Below are 16385 nucleotides of genomic sequence, written 5' to 3' on the forward strand. Positions count from 1 at the left end.
TGCGTTTTTTCATTTCAGGTCAATTCGATGTTATTCATATAACACCAAATCACAGTATTATAGTGTAAGGTAACGATCCTGCAACAATACAGAGAAAACACAGGAACAGGCTCCCTGTTGTTAGGTAGTTTATTATTTAGCAGTTAGCAGTTTGTCCCTGTTAGCAGGCAGGCTAATGACGGTTATCATAAGTCAGACGACACCAGCTACAAGTTATTTTAAACTCCAAAACCAAATCTTACCCCAGTCAAACACTCGGCCTTCTTCGCTGGAGAAAACTATTTTTTAATTAATTAGCTGAGTCATTGATAAGCATGTAAGACATTGCCCTTTTTTATTAGGGATTTTATCAGGGAACTCAGTAATGTGCTCATTCTGTGCAGTTATACCATGATTAATAACCAGCCAAGCTGCGTGAGTGTGCAGCTGTCCACTTCCTAGAAAAGCATGTTTGCTGTGAAAGTATCTCCTCAGTCACAGAGAAACGCGTGTGTCCCATCAGGTCTGTGTTTTGGGAAAATGCTTCAGTACAAATCTTTCAAAAGCATAATAACAATTTAAAATTAGGTAAAGTAATCATCTGCACAACTCTACGTTAGTTAGCAGTGGTGATGGAGCTGATGGAGCTGTCTGTTACAATTATTAGTCAGGTATCGGTCTCATTTGTTTGGGTTTCTTTGTAATTGTTACAATCCCACCTCTTTTCTTAGCTAGTTGTTAGTTGTTAATAAAATATAACCTGGGTATACTGAGTGTGCTTTGTAACGCTGGAACCAAACTTTGAATCTTTTCTGCAGACTGGCTAAGAAGTCATGGTTTGGAAACTTCATCAATCTGGAGAAGGAGGAGCAGATCTTCATAGTCATCAAAGACAAACCTCTTAGCTCCATAAAGGCCGACATTGTGCACGCCTTCCTTTCTGTAAGTCTCCCTCCTTACTCCTCTCTTCGGTTCTTCTAATCCTGTAACATTTCATTATTGATTACATTATGCCCGATTTGAATGATCTATGCTACAATGGAGGCTGATCTGATAAATAACTGTTCTATTGTTGTAGCTTTCTTCCTTAATACAAGAAGTCATTGCTACAACACAGCAGACTGGAAGACCCGACAGAGCATGTTCACATCAGTTTGACCTCAATCTGCCTTTTTTCCTCCCACATCTGAACTTTGTTGATGTCTCTGAAGTCTTATTCTCAGATATCAGAGAAAAAATAAAGACAATAAAATCTTTGTTAGCATTTTTGCGTACATAATTTTACAGTCTTACAGTCAGTGTTGGAACATTTCTTTTTCATTTTTCTTAAAGAAATCACCTACATCATGTTGTTCATCATGTTTTTATGTCATGTGTAATTTCCATTGCAAATATTAATCACAGTTAAATTAACAGTGGATGCAGCTGTGATGTCATGTACACGTCCTGCGTTCTCGGGAAGTCCGGACTCCCGTGTGAACTTACAAAGTCCGGACTAGTGAAAACGCGAGTACGGACTTGTGTACATGAGTATTTAAAAATGGCCTAACAGTCTGCAGTCTATGAACAAGCTAACAATGTTCGCTCGGTGGCGAGTAGCCTTCAGTAATAGTAATAAAAATCACACAGCAATAGTACATCGAAGATACTGAAGTTTTGTCCGTCCCATTCTTCTTATGAAGTGGTGTCGGAAACGCATTCCTGCCTGTGCACTGCTGCCTCTGGGTCCATGGTGTAACTGACACCACCAACATTAACAGGCCGCTTACTAGGGGTGGGGGAAAAAATCGATACTGTGTAGTATCGTGATATTTTGTTTGCTAATAATGTATCGATACAGGGACAGCAGAAATCGATATTTTGTTACAAAAAAGGTTTTTGTGCTCTGACTTCAGAGCATGTTGATCCTTTTTCTGAGCAAGGATCCTGACATTCCTTCACTGTCCAAATGTGTTTAACTTTTTTATGGCAGCAATAAACATGACAGTTTACTTATTTTCATTTAAGACATGTTTTATTTTAATTAAGTTTAAAACTTTTTTATTTAATGCAAAATTATATTTTGTTTTAATTTACTTTCAAATTCTTCAGTTGCTGAATGGGCTGCATAGTTTTCATAAATTGCATAGTTCAGAATAGCTATAATTGTACCAGATGGTTGCATTCAGTTAAGTTGGACTAGACTGTAATACAAACCGTTCAGTTTGTCAACAATAAAACTGACTGAAATGAGAGAAAGACTGAGCGCGAGACTTTGATATTAGATAAAATGAATATTGATAAAGTTTACCTTTATATACAGAATCTGAATATCGCAAAATATTTTTAGAAATTGCAATAATATCGTATCGTGCGTTAAGTATTGTGATAATACCGTATCGTGGGATATATGGTGATTCCCACCTCTAATGCTTACATTAGAGCCTCTTATTACATGTTTTGTTTGTGTTTCCAGCAATCAGAATCAGAGAAACTGTATTAATCCCAGATGGAAATTAAATTAGAAAAAAAAAAAGGGGGGGGGGGGGGGGGTCGGACTCAAACCCGGAGCATTAAATCTCCAAAATTGGAGAAGGCATAGAAAGGGGACAGCTTAACATGAAACAGGAAGTGACCCCCGTGTATTCTATTTATTTCAACAAAGTAACTGTATTCTGATTACCACCTATTTAAACGGTAACTGTAATGGAATACAGTTACTCATATTTTGTATTTTAAATACATGACGCTGGTATTGTGTTACTTCCCAACACTACTCACAGTGTATGTGTAAACCTTCAAAATAAAGCACAGATGAAAACCAACATTATGTTCATTATGACTCACGCTGGTACCTGGAAATACTCACTAAGCAAATCAAACAGGAGGAGTAGTGATATTTTTTTCTTCTCACATACACACGTTTGAAAAACATGATGCGTTAACTTATAGATTTTGCATTTTCATCCCAAGTTACAAAGCCTGAAATATAAGGTGAAGGTGCTCCCTCATGAGCGTGATAAAAACCTGCTATAGTGAGCGCGAAACTCACCAAGCAGGACCATAGAAGCCCAGCAGTCCAGGAGAAAAATGCAAACGCTCATGTACACCAACCAGCCATGAGATTAAAACCTGACTAATATCGTGACGATCCACGCTGGTCCTCCACAACAGCTCTGTGCAACAGCTTGCTGTCTGTTCACGTCTTGGTGTTAGCGTGGCCTCCGCTGCTTACGCATCAAAATGTCACCACATGTTAGGGTGTAGCACATCCAACAGTGTCTCCTTCTGCTCCCGTCTCTTTCTCTTACATCCATGCTGCCATTTTAACTGATGTGCAAGTTGTCTTGTGTCTGCGTGCCCAGTGCTGCTGACTCAGAAGCACTCCGCCTTTGCTCTTCCACCAACCTCACCCTCCTACCCTCTCCCACCGTCTTTCTCCCCAGATTCCCAGTCTGAGCCACAGCGTCATCTCTCAGACCAGTTTCCGGGCAGAGTACAAGTCCACAGCTGGTCCGACGGTTTTCCAGAAGCCGGTGAAGTTCCAGGTGGACATCACCTACACCGAGAGCACCAGCGCCACAAAGGAGAACGGCATATATTCTGTCACCTTCACCTTGCTCTCAGGTAAACCACATACATCACAACACATAGAAAACCATGGAAACAACACTGCGCATCGAGGCATGCAGACTTGGTCAGGATGACCTGCTGAAGTTCAAGTCGAGTATCAGAATGGGGCAAAAGGGGATTTTAAGCATGGCAAGATTCTCCACAGTTTACAGAGAACAGTCTAGAAAAGGAGAAAATATCCAGTGAGCAGCAGTTTACTGGGTGATCATCCCAGTCAGAGGAACAGCAAAGCCAGCAGCAACCTCAAATAACTACTCATGGCAACCAGCGTATGCTGAAGAGCTTAATAATTTTACATGGAGTGCTGCAGCATTCAGAGGCTGGAGTCAGAATTGCATGTAAACAGCAAGAATGCATGACTCCATCCTACCGTAGTACCAGTTATTATTGCCACAGCTCAGATCATCTCTGACTGCTTTCTTGAACATGGCAAGGAGTTCAGTCTACCCCTCTGGGGTCTTTTTGTTAGATCTTTGGGGGAGCGAGAGATTGGTGTCATAGATCTGAGGAATGTTTCCAGCACCTTGGTGAATCTGTGACAGTGAGGTCCAACCCAGTCGTAGCAAGGTGTACCTAAAAAAGTGTTTGGTGAATGAGTGTAGGTCAGGCGTGTCCAACTCCAGTGTGTCGGAACAAGGACGCATCTAAAAGCTGCAGGACGGTAGCTCTGGAGGACTGGAGTCGGACACCGCTGGTATATTAAACAGGAACAAACATGCACATTTCTGCTTTGGAGAACTCGTTGGGATGCCTCAGCAACACGAACAGGGACTGTTTTCTTCTTTCCTGTGACACTGAACACAGCACTGTGCTTTTCAGTGACTGTTCTGCTCACAACCTACAACCATTTGGAGTAACTTACTGTAGCTACCACTTACAGCATGTTTATGTATGTGTTACTCACACACCAGGGAAAGCTTATTATCTGAAGCTAAACCTGTGATCTATAGCACACGTAGGTAACACAGGTTACCCGCAAGAGGTTTAGCAGTCTCTTACATTGCTGTTGCTGTCCATCAATCTGGAAAAGGCCTCTCCAAACAGCTTGACCCCATCATTCTGCACTGAGAAAGACTGTTCAGTGGAAAGTTTCCAGGAGAAAGCCCTCATGTTTGCATGTTCTGAAAGGACCACAGTACTTCTGTACGATGCCCTTTTGGCACACAAGGCCAAGATGTTTGGCATGTTATTGGACAGCACAGAGTCCAGCTGTTGGTGGGGGAGGGGTGATGATTTGGGCTTGTTTTACAGCCACAGGACCGGGAACTTTGCAGCTTTTGAGTTGACCATGAACTTCTCTGTGTACCCAAGTATTAAAGTGTTAAATCTGGAGCCAGCTGCTAAAGCTTAGCCAAAATGGTGTCATTTAGGAGGAAAGTGATCCCAAACACAGCCAGCAAAAAGAACCAAATCCAGAAGTCAGCCTGAAATGCTGCTGAACCTTAAGAGAGCCGTGCATCGGTGAATGCATAGGAACCACAACAAACTGAGACAACGCTCCAAACAAGCCGGTGTGAGAGACTGAGAAAGTCTTACAAACAATAGTTCAGATTACTGCTGCTCAATATACTGAATCATGGGTTGCACTTAGTAGAAAGCCAAAAGGAAACAGAACAGCCATCAGAGATTTGCCTGTGGTATCAGGTGATGTGGGCTTACATCTGCTGTGACTGCTGGCTGAGCTGAATCCATGGACTGCTAGTGCTAACACTAAATGAATTCAGTGGGAAACACACAATATTGAAATTATGCTTGCAAAAACCACTCGTGCACCCCTAGTATTGCTTTTTTTAAGTACTCCTTGCAGCCCTGTGGCTACAGTGTCAAGTCTGGATTATAACACGGACCCGGTTTCTCAACAGGCCCTAGCCGACGCTTCAAGCGTGTGGTGGAGACCATCCAGGCCCAGCTGCTCAGCTCCAACGACCAGCCTGGCATCCAGCCACAAATATCCGGTAAGTGGAGTCCCTCGCCACTCGTCCTCGACCACGCCTACAACCCCCACCCTCCACGCCCTCACAACCTCCCTCCCTCCTCGCATCACAGCACAGCCACACCTGCGGCCCACCTCGGCTCAGCTTAGCCCGGCGCACTGCTTTTAGCACACGGCATTTCCACGTGCATGTCCCTGCCACATACCATGGTGTGCACGTCAACACACCAGCACACACACACACAGTCTACATGGCAGTGTTATGTACTGAGATGTATATACACATTCACAGGACTGATTACAGCCACTAAGAAGTGTATCTCAAACTGTAAATAATTCAACATAGACGAGCAGCTTGGCTCTGACCTCACACTTGACTCAGCAGAAACACACTCTCTCACACACACACACACACACACACACACACACACACACACACACACACACACACACACACACACACACACACACACACACCCAAGCAAACTGTAGGTTCGGCTAATGGATGTTTACAACTGTTCATTTGTGGATTAGCTGCTTGTGCATGCAGCATTTTCGTCTGCAAGAAGGAGAAAAGTACATTTGTCTGATTAGTGTCAACACGCTGGAACAATCCCACAATTCTTTCAAACCTTTGATGTGATTGGGACGTTTGCCATTATTTTGGGGGCTGCCTATATATAGATGGAAACATTAGGGAAAAAAATATGGAAGAAAAGAAAGTCTGTGTTCTCCAGCTGTCCGTGTTAGTTTTGTTTGTCAGTGTGGTATCCTGGTGGTCTTCCTCTTGTTTTATCTGTGGTTATTTACTTGATAATGGTCCCCTCTTGTGGTGAAGCAGAGAAATTACAACCTGACCTTAGCGTCACACACAGGAGCACTGACACGTAAAAGTAGTCACTCTAAGTTTTGAAATGGATGATTCTGCCAAACAGCCAGTCACGATCATTATTAGTGATATTGTGAAAGATGTCCACCTGCAGGAATCGCACACTCAGCTTAAAGGACCCACTATCAACAGTTACTGCCACAGATGGGAACTGCTATCACGCACTGTATGCACAGCCTCAGTCGCTTCCACCATTATGTAGATGTGCCAATGAGCCACATCTCTCTCTCTTTCTTATCTCTCTGTCTCTCTCCCTTTGGCCTGCCTCTCCATGTCACCCAGCTTCTGTCATCCACAGCTTCCTCTAAAGCCTCGTGGATGATTTGAATGGCTCGCATGCTGAATGAAAGCCCAGAACCATGCACATTCACACACACACACGCAGTTTTGCAAACTGGCCTCTTTACTGGGGAGAGCCAGCATTTCCATACTGTGTCGCGTTTCTCACGAATGTGTCTTGATGGTTCTGGGTGAGCTGCCATTCACACACACACTCACACACGTGACTGTCTGGTACTAAAATGAAAGCATGCTCTACAGTGTATGTCGAACAAACATGTATGTGATATGGTGTGTGTTGATCTCTGTGCAGCAGGAAGAAGGCAAATCTGCATGTGTGATAAAATGTGCTAAACCCCTGACAGCTGTAAAGACGTCAGTCTTCTGGGCTTCTGTGTGTATTTGTATATATGCAAGGTTGTGGAAGGTGAATGTAAAGAAATGTCAGCCATGTGAATGTTCAGCCTATTTCTCACTTTCTTGCTGATAAACAGCTACAGAGGAGCAAGTTTCTCCCCGTGGTTGTTTAGTTTGGCCCCACAGTTGTGATGATGATGATGATTAGGGCTGGGTCGTCACTGATTTCTAGAATCGCTTCAATTCCGATTCACAAGGTCCCGAATCGATTCGATTCAATTCGATTCAATTTTGAATCGGGGAAATTTTGCCTCAGACAGTCAGAAATATTATAATTCTGATCACTTATCAGTACATATCGATATTTTTATATATATAAAAAGAAAGCTGCCACTTGTGAGACTTTATCAAAGGTGTGAGCATCACAGCAGAGGCCTTTGTGTCAAAGTAACTGAAGATAAAACACAGAAAAACATGAAGGCGTTTTCCTGGTCGGGGTTTTTAGCAAAGTTACAGAGGTTTGATTAGAGACACAGCATTTTGCAATTTTAAATTTTAAATTTTAAAAAGTTTACATTTGTTCAGTATTGAACAGCAGAAATGAGGCTTTCTTGTCAGAAGTAAGTAAAAAAAACCAGCGGCCAACACCGTAGACTTGTGGGTAATAAGTAAGCGAATAATGCAAAAAACGGATTTTTAGATGGGAAACTGTTCCTGAGAGAGAGAGAGAGAGAGAGAGAGAGCTCTACATGCAGTGTGATTTTTATCGTGGTGGAAGCAAAGCAGCAAAAGTCAGAGGAAATTCATGACTATGTTTATGTGAAGCGTAGTTTGGATCGTCTTTTGCTGCTGGTTCAGTCAGTATTGTTCGGAGAGAGATGAAACCTGCAGCTTCAGAATCGAGCGCAAAAAGGACGTAAACACAAAACGAGCTGCCGACGCCTCAAAACCAGCGAGCTGTCGGCTTTCAGCCCCGACGACATGTCCGTGTTCGTGCCGTCGGGGGATAAAGGCGACAGCTCACTGATTCTGATGCGTTGGCGGCTTCGCGTTTTGTGTTTATGTCTTTGAGCAGAATCCGTGTTCCTGCTCTCATTTACTCTTTTAGCTGTTTGGTGGTTGTAGAAATTTTGTGAGGTTCAACCTGAGATTATTTAAAAATGGATTCAGGATTTTAATGAATCGATATCACGTTATCCAAGCTAGAATCGATTTTAATCGATAAATCAATCATCAAAACCCAGCCCTAATGATGATGTTTAGATTTTACTTCTTACCCAAAGATTTAGAACAGTCACAGTGGTGCACTAGCTTCTTTTTGTCTTCTTTTTTCGAATCCAGTCCATGCTAGCTTTGTCAGAAAGTCGTGTTCGATTGTTCTTTCTAAAAAACAACAACAAAGAGGTTCAGGTACGTTTGAATTAGGAGGGCAAACCAACACGTGAGGGACGTACTTGCATTGTACAATCATGTCAACATCTTTTAAAAGATCGGGAAGGATTGTGAACGTTCAGCACAGAGAAGTTTTGCTCTCTGCTTCCCTAAACCCAAAGTCTTTGCAAACAGAGATCAGACTGTAAATCGCTCGCTCTGTAGCACAGTTGGGCCTTTAAGTCTCATTATTTCACAGTTTTTGATGAGACCGGTCCACATTACCAAGGAATGCTTTATTTTTTGCATATATATTTGTTTTGAGACTGAAAGAGTTGAGGACATAAAAAGAAAAATCAGGCAAGACTTTACACCATCTGCAGATATCCATCCACTCCATAATTACAGTAAGATGTCATTTTTAGGACATTTATTTACAGCACTTGTCCCTGCTAAGAAAGTATCTGCTTACACGACCAACAAATGTTGAGATTTTTTCTTTCTAACTGTCAGTTTTCTTTAGGTGTTTTTTTCATTTTCACTCATTTCACCAACATCCTGTAAAGTTTGGTTCCTATAGAAAAATGGAACGAGAGCGTCAGACTAGCTCGCCACGCTGACTAAACTGTTTGCAGCAGGTTCGCCCATAATATGCTGAATATAAGTTAGTAGGCTCAATACTCCCAACATTAAGGTTTTTCAGTTGGATGTTGGATTAAGTCGACGTGTTTCTACCTAAACCAATCTAGCAATGACTGAAACACAGAAAATATCACAACAAGGAAGGATCGCAAAATAGCAAACAGGAGAAAGAAATGAGCTGAACATTCATGTGTTTGGAGTCCACTCATGCCAAGAGGGAGTGTAATGTGTTGCCCTGCTGATGTTGGGCTTCAGCTCATGTGTTGATGAAGCACACGGCCTCAGTGCGTGGGTTGGTGTTTCTGACACTGTCCTTTGCTCTCAGATGGCTCTCAGCGCTCAGCTTCTTTGCCCAGTAAATCCTCCAAGCGTGGTAAGGCCCAGAGCGTCCGGGAACTCCCGGCAAACCACCTTAACTCTGGCTTTTAACACACTGGCAACGTCCTGGAGGCCCTTTCACCAACACACTCTGTCTGCACTAACACGTGTGTCTGGGAGCGTGTGAGCTGCAAATAAAATATAATTCATCGTAACAAGTCATTTTAATGGAAAGAAATGGAGTATTTCCAATGAGGAGTAGAAAGTGCTTTGGGGGTTTTTACAACAAGAAACTGAATCCACAGGAAGGCTTCTTAGAGGCACCTCTTCATTTTTCCAGTTGTTTATTCTGAGACAAACATTAGTGTTGATGAGGGCTTTTGAAATTTGGTCTCTTTAAAAAAAATATGCCCAGAATGTGCGCAACTCAGTGACTTCTTTTAATCAAACAAAACCAATGTGATGCATCAACATACTGAGCCAATTTCTGACCCAAGCTCCACCAGTGTCAGTAACACAGGCATGTTTAAGTTTTATTGGATTTTAATAATGCTCTTTGAATAGGAACTTTTTTTTAAAAATGTAATTAACTAATATTTCTTATGGCTCATTTTAGCTAGTCAGTTTTAGCTTTTCAGCTAGGACCAAGCGAGTCTGGGCGCAGGTTTATCTCAGTGGGTGAGCAGGCGACCGTGTGGCCGGAGATCCTGAGCTCGAGTCCGATCCGCTGCATGTCTTCTTCCCTCTCTCCCGGTTTTCCTGTCTGTCTTCACTGTCCGAATCCAATAAAGGCCAAAAAATCATCGTAAAAAGAGGATTAAGCAAGGTATAGAAATTATTTCTAAAAATTAGATTCAAATTCTTTCAGTTTGTGCCAGAAAGATAATGCTCGTGTAGCCGCTTATTCACATTTGTTCCTGAGTCTTTCTTTTTCAAATTTTCTTTAATTTGATGAATATATCATTCTGAAACAAAAAAATATAATTTTTGTTGACTGATGAAAGTCATGAACAATAAGAAAACAACGTATGATGACAGCAGTGTGTTAAAAATTAGTGCTGTCAGCGTTAATCTCATTAAAATGACGTTAACGCCATAACCGCATTAACGCGTTACGTTAGCGAGTTAGTGCGTGGGGCTGCAGGACATCAAGGTGTTAGCGCAGTTAGCTCGTTAATGCGATAGCCCCGTCCAGCCCCACGCACGGGGCGATCCACGCTAACGTAGATTTGCCGTGTTAATGCGGTTTTGGCGTTAACGCCATTTTAATGAGATTAACGCTGACAGCACTATTAAAAAGGTTTTCACCTGACAAATCTAAAAGGGCCTCATTGTTAGTGTTTAACAACTTTTTTTTATTGACGGACAATAAAAAATAATTTGTTCAAAAGCCACACAGACTGACCATTAAGCTTTCTAAACACAGAGACATCCAGTTTATGATTTCATAAGGACGATGATGGAAGGCAGTGAATTCTCCAGTCTGAGGGGCAATGGGCATCTTTCTTTATGTAAAAGATTATTTTAAATGTAGTGGGGCCCACTAATTGGCCACTTGGTCAAAGTTACTGGGCTATGTAGTGTCAGTGATGTTTCCACGGTAGTTTTGGCTGAGTTAGGGAACACAATGACTTGATACGATGACTATATTTCTGTGTGTTTGGGGTTGGAGGTTGGCATTGGGGCTTTACTAGCCTGATTAAGCCTTTGCATGATAATGCTTGATACCAGGTTGTTCACCCCTCCTCTATAACTCTCCATATTTAACCTCACTTGAACAAAAGATCAGACACAAATGGAACACATGTGTGCGTGTTGTCAGAGGGGGACGATGGTAAGTTCTCAGGACACGCCTTCACTCTTCTCGCACATTCAAAACCAACACCAACAGATGCTCACTGAAGGATGTACCGTTTTAAACTAACCCTGTAATGTGTATTAATGTGTGCACCGTGCTGTATTGTTGCATGTTTTATTCATTCATTGCTGTTTAAAAGCACTGATCAAAAGACTTATCAAATGTTGTTGTGATGGATGTTGGTATAATGGGGAGTTAACTGGAGCTTTGGAAGACATTTGCACTGACATGGTTTACCGCCCTTTATTTCACTGCTTAATGCAAAAGTAACACAATAAAAAACAATGGTTAGAGACTGCAGCACGGTTATCATGATTATTGTGATTGTGTGCAATGAACTCATTGTTGCCACTTCTGCATCCATTCATAGCCAGATTAATAAACTGGTAAAGATCTGTTGCCCTTCTAAATAGACAGAAATGTATACTAACTGATTAGAGTCCAGCCAGAACCTCAGAGATCTAAACAGAAATTCCTGATGTAGTTGCTGCAGGACAGCGATTTAACTGCAGAATGACAAAGTCACTCAGCAACTTTGTCTTCATATAGAAATATAACCAGGATGCAAACAGCTGAGTCATGTCTGACGAGATGCTTCTAAGAGAAGCTGCAGTCATTGGCACAAACCAACTCTGATTGATTGTAATTTGCTTTTGTAAATTAGGGGACAGTTTGCAGACCTTCCCTCACCAGCTGTCCTGTGTAAACACTGTGCTTGTTTCAGCTGCAGTCAGTCACCAAATCTGAAAAAAATCAATGTAGGGAAAACCACCAATTTTTTTTAATCTCCTCTATTCACAAGGAGGATGCTGTCCTATTTTTACTCTGTTGCAGGGAAGATGTGGAAGACTAAGAGTGCTCTTAGAGTCTGTATCTCTAGAGTCTGCTGAGAATCGGGACATTTTTTAATTTTTCACTGTCACAATAAACCAGTTATTTGATCATCTACAGTACAGACGGTGGCTTTTATTAAATAACACGTTAATGCTGCATTAACAAAATTAGAAAGTAATGCAGGCTCAAAGCCTGTTACGACAGGCTGACTAAGCTTTTTTATCAAAAACATTTTATTAGACATAGCCACTGTGATCTCGCCCTTCGGTTTGTCGACATACGTTCTTGAGCCGTTTGTGCTGTGAAGTCATATTTTTTAATGTTTGTGGGGAAACACTTTTGGACTCAAATGGCTAAAATTATCATCTGTTGAGGGTGGCAGTCTATGTGTTGGTGGTTTATGAAAATGTAATTGAACGCTGTTTAAAGAGCACAAATTATACCATTTGGAATCATTCTTGTGTACAGCAGTGAAGCAAAAAAGTGAACTTTTAAGCCATATGTTCCTATTGGTTTTTCCCTTACAGCTTCATAGTTGTACTATGGTTTTACAGGAAACACTGAGTCCTGGGTTTTTAGTCATTTATTTTTTTTAACAAAGACTTCAATTTACTGATCCCTCTAAAAACCCCGCAAGAAATGTCCCTCTAGGCTAGCTGTTGAAACCAAAAGCTGAACCCAGGTATCCGTCAGGTCATGATAAACTTCCAGTTTAAAATCTCTTCCCTCTGCGGTGTCAGCTGAGATTTGGTGGCGCGGTTCTGATGGTAAGATTCAAAATGTCTTCCAGTGCTCCTGTTGGTTCTCCATGTTGCAGGGAAACTGAGACTCAGAGACCAAAAAAACCTCTCGCAGTAAAAGTGATGGAAGTCCTGATACAACCAGTGTCGTTTTGGTGCCACCTCTTCTTCGTCTGGCCTGAAAACAAAAGCTCTGACTTCAGTTGTCTCGGTCGTAAGAGTCTCCTTTCCTAGCTCCACTCCTCTCATTCCTCCATCACGTCCTCTTCCTCTCCTCATGTTAACCCCATTGCTCATTTGTTGTTTGTTCTCTCTCTCTCTCTTTCTCTTTTTTCTTTTCTTCCCGTCTGTGTAGGCAGCCCGTTGAGTAACTTCTTTGACGTAATTAAACAGCTTTTTTCAGACGAGAAGAACATCCAAGCGTCCCACTCCCCCGGCGCCACGCCTAGCTCCCCCACCAAGCATACCCCCAGCAGCAAGCCCAACCAGCCCCCACCTAATGACTCTAAATGCCCCCCTGGCAAAGACAAAACAAAGATGGCTGCCAGCAGCAGGACACAGGAACAACCTTAAGGAGCCGTAGCTGTGCATGACTAGATGAAAGCAGTAATCAGGTCATTAAATAAGAGAAATTAGGAGAGCTGCTAACTTTGCCCTTTAGTTAAGAATAAAACAAGAAGATCTACTTTTTGCCTATAAATTTTGTACTTAATAATGGGAATGGCTATTTCAGTTTAAAGGTCGATCAGTATTTTACAATAAGTAGCAGATGTAGCTTCGTCGTCCCTACCTTGTGTCCCTCTCTGTGTCCTCCTCACATGTGTGATGGCTTGACTTGTCTCTGCCACCAGGGATCATCCATAATAACTATTAACCTTGGCGAGATGGCTGACAGCGGCCTGCTGGGCCTGCCAGCACCAGGAGAGTTTGAAACTGGAAAAGACTGAGGACCACTTCCCTAGCCCACTTGAATCCACTCCCCCCGCCCTATATCTTTGAGTCTCTTCCTGCTGCCGCATCAGTAGAGTACACTTCACCCCGCCAGACCAAACACAGACACGTCTTGGAAGACTTGTAAAAAGAAAAAAAGCCTTAAGACAGTGACGTTTGTCAGTCTGCACACATGTATACCCTCTCCCTCTTTCTTCCATTTCTCCTACATGTACATAAAAAAATGCACCCACACATACACCTCGGCATAAACAACCTGTTCGCGTGATGAACTTGAAATCGAGATGGGATGCAGGAGCGATGGAAGAAAGCAAAGGTGGACGGATGGATCAACAAACACTGGCTGGATTGTAATTCTTTTTAAAATCATATTTCTTTGTGAGCAGCAGGTTCTTTTAGCTCGCTCTGTGGTGTTTCTGTACATGGGTTCTTGCAATTAAAGACTGCCCATAAAAGTATGATAAAGAGGGTTGGCGGTGGTAATATTATATAAATGAATGATCTATTCTGTTGTACAGACTAAACTATGTCCCTGCTTAGTGTCAAAAAGTGTAGTAGTGGCATTATGTTTTAGAGTTTTTGCCATATTTTCTTTTGTATTCACGAACAGGCACGGCCACACCAGCATTTGAAATGTTTCATTGTAACAGTAGATGGTGCTCACATACAGGAAGAGACCTGCAACAGAGGTCGTGGGGAGTCAAGAAATAATGCAACTGCTAGCGATAACGGCAAAACAACCTTTGTTAATGTGAGGTACACGAATAGTAATCTAAATGAGCTAGTTAGCTAGCTGCAGACTTGCTAGCTAAACTTAGTTTCTCACTTCAGACGGAAGAGCCCATTACGGTAAAAAATAGAAAATGCTCAAAAAGCCATCTTGGATTTAGCGCTAGCAAGTTCTTGCTAGCTAGCGCGTTGACCGTTAACATTGCCCAGGAAATTTTGCTGGTGTGACCAGGCCTTTTTGCTTAGTCGTCTCCTTTTTATTTTGCACTTTGAACACTTATCTTGAGTTACACCATTTCAGTATGTTTTAAATTTTCTCTTTTATTCCCCAAGTTCTTTTAGATTATCTGCAGGTTTCAGACAATATTGAACTGCTGTGTATATTTTTGTACTTTACTGTATTTTGTCATTTTTTAAATTTAATTTATTATTGTTTATTTATATGAAAGATGTAGAGAATGTTTCTTAATGTCAGATTATTTAAGGATATTTTTGTCATGTTTAATTTATTTGACCACTGAGAAATGAAAACATTTGTGTCTGTTTGTTGCTTTCCCTGGGTTTTGATGCAAGAAACCTTGTAATATATGTTTGGGAAAATAATTTACTGTAATTTAAGAATGTAGTTTTAGCCTCTTTGAGAGGAACAAACCCTTTGTTGATAACTGTCCTTTTCCCCATGCCCCGTGCGCGTATGACGGCTCAGAACTCACCAAACACTCATTCTGTAAATAAGCCGAGTTTACTGGCAAGCTTATTTAAAAAAGAAAAGAAAAAAACCACAAAAAAACAAGGGGATCCCTATTCTTAGCTTTGACCTTGTATGGTTGTTTGCATGTTCAGCATTTGTCTTTTCTTTGCATGTTGTCGTTGGAATTGTTCTCCTCTTCCCCTTTTCTCTACACGTTTCAGTTCTTTATGTGCATTCATTTGAATTTGCCTTTTTGTTTTTTTACATTTTCATTTAATTTGCTGTCCTTTCTCTTTTTTGATTACTGTGTGCACACAGTAACCGTGCAATGCATTCTCCTTACTCATTCTCTCAAAGAGGGACCTTGCTGGCAATTGGGTCACTCACTCAGCCCATCTGGGTGTGTGTTGAGTTGTCAGAAAGGAAAATTAAAGCAATACCTTTCATCATTCGCTTTCCTCTTTTTCTACTGTGGGAATCCAGAGCACACAGAATGGACTCTTCGGTACTGAGCGCTACTACTGAGCAGGATAACCATTTGCAATGTATTCCCTTGTGATGTTACTGTGAACAACTTCAGTGCTAAAGGAAATAAATCTGTTGACTTTGGAGTAGTATTTGTGTTGCGCCTTTTTTTATTTTATTTATTAGGTTTATTCGTGTAAAGAAGTAAATCTTATATGTTCAGAGTTCCAGTAGTGAAAAATGCACAATTTCTGTTCAAATCTTGGCCTTTCAGACTTTCTGCTGCTCTAATAACTGGTCCAACATGGCCGTTGTCCTGCAGGTTTTAGATCTCACCCTGCGTCAACACGCCTGATTAGTTCATTACCAGGCCTCTGGAGAACATCAGGACATGTTGAGGTCATTTAGCCATTTAAATCAGCTGTGTTGGATCACGGACACATCTAAACCTGCAGGACACCGGCCCTCGAGGCCTGGAGTTGCCCACCCCTGATATAGACCAAGATGGCTTGAATGAACCTTTACATTGTCTTTGTTACATTACTACTTTGATGGTCCACCATTCTTCCAAAACATACTTTGGTGTTTTGATGATAACCCTGGAAAAATCTGTGTGACCCGTTGGTTCAGTAGAGCTGATCAGTTGCAAAAATGAAAGTCTGCTTCTGTGATCTGCACGTCACCTTCATTGGGTTGTTGTTTATCCTCAGTCAGCCAATCAAAATGACGTAAGACTC

At 41.7% G+C, this 16385-nt stretch overlaps 1 protein-coding gene across 13 annotated transcripts in view; it reads left to right on the forward strand.

Annotated features, from left to right (window-relative positions):
* Positions 1–15794, forward strand: part of LOC113007008 (serine/threonine-protein kinase BRSK2-like) — a 149472-nt gene extending 133678 nt beyond the window's left edge. For 8 of the 13 annotated variants that reach the window (XM_026143349.2, XM_026143858.2, XM_026143654.2 and 5 more), the window contains 5 exons: positions 798–921; positions 3405–3585; positions 5454–5546; positions 9388–9435; positions 13168–15794. In XM_026143349.2, the coding sequence (XP_025999134.2) occupies positions 798–921; positions 3405–3585; positions 5454–5546; positions 9388–9435; positions 13168–13385 (664 nt within the window). In that variant the 3' untranslated portion in view covers positions 13386–15794. The remainder of the gene's footprint in view (positions 1–797; positions 922–3404; positions 3586–5453; positions 5547–9387; positions 9436–13167) is intronic. The other 5 variants (XM_026143600.2, XM_026144275.2, XM_080301549.1 and 2 more) reach the window with 3 other exon arrangements.
* Positions 15795–16385: the final 591 nt, after the last annotated feature.

The sequence above is a fragment of the Astatotilapia calliptera genome, chromosome 1, assembly GCF_964374335.1.
Source record: "Astatotilapia calliptera chromosome 1, fAstCal68.1, whole genome shotgun sequence".
NCBI classification, from domain to species: domain Eukaryota; kingdom Metazoa; phylum Chordata; class Actinopteri; order Cichliformes; family Cichlidae; genus Astatotilapia; species Astatotilapia calliptera.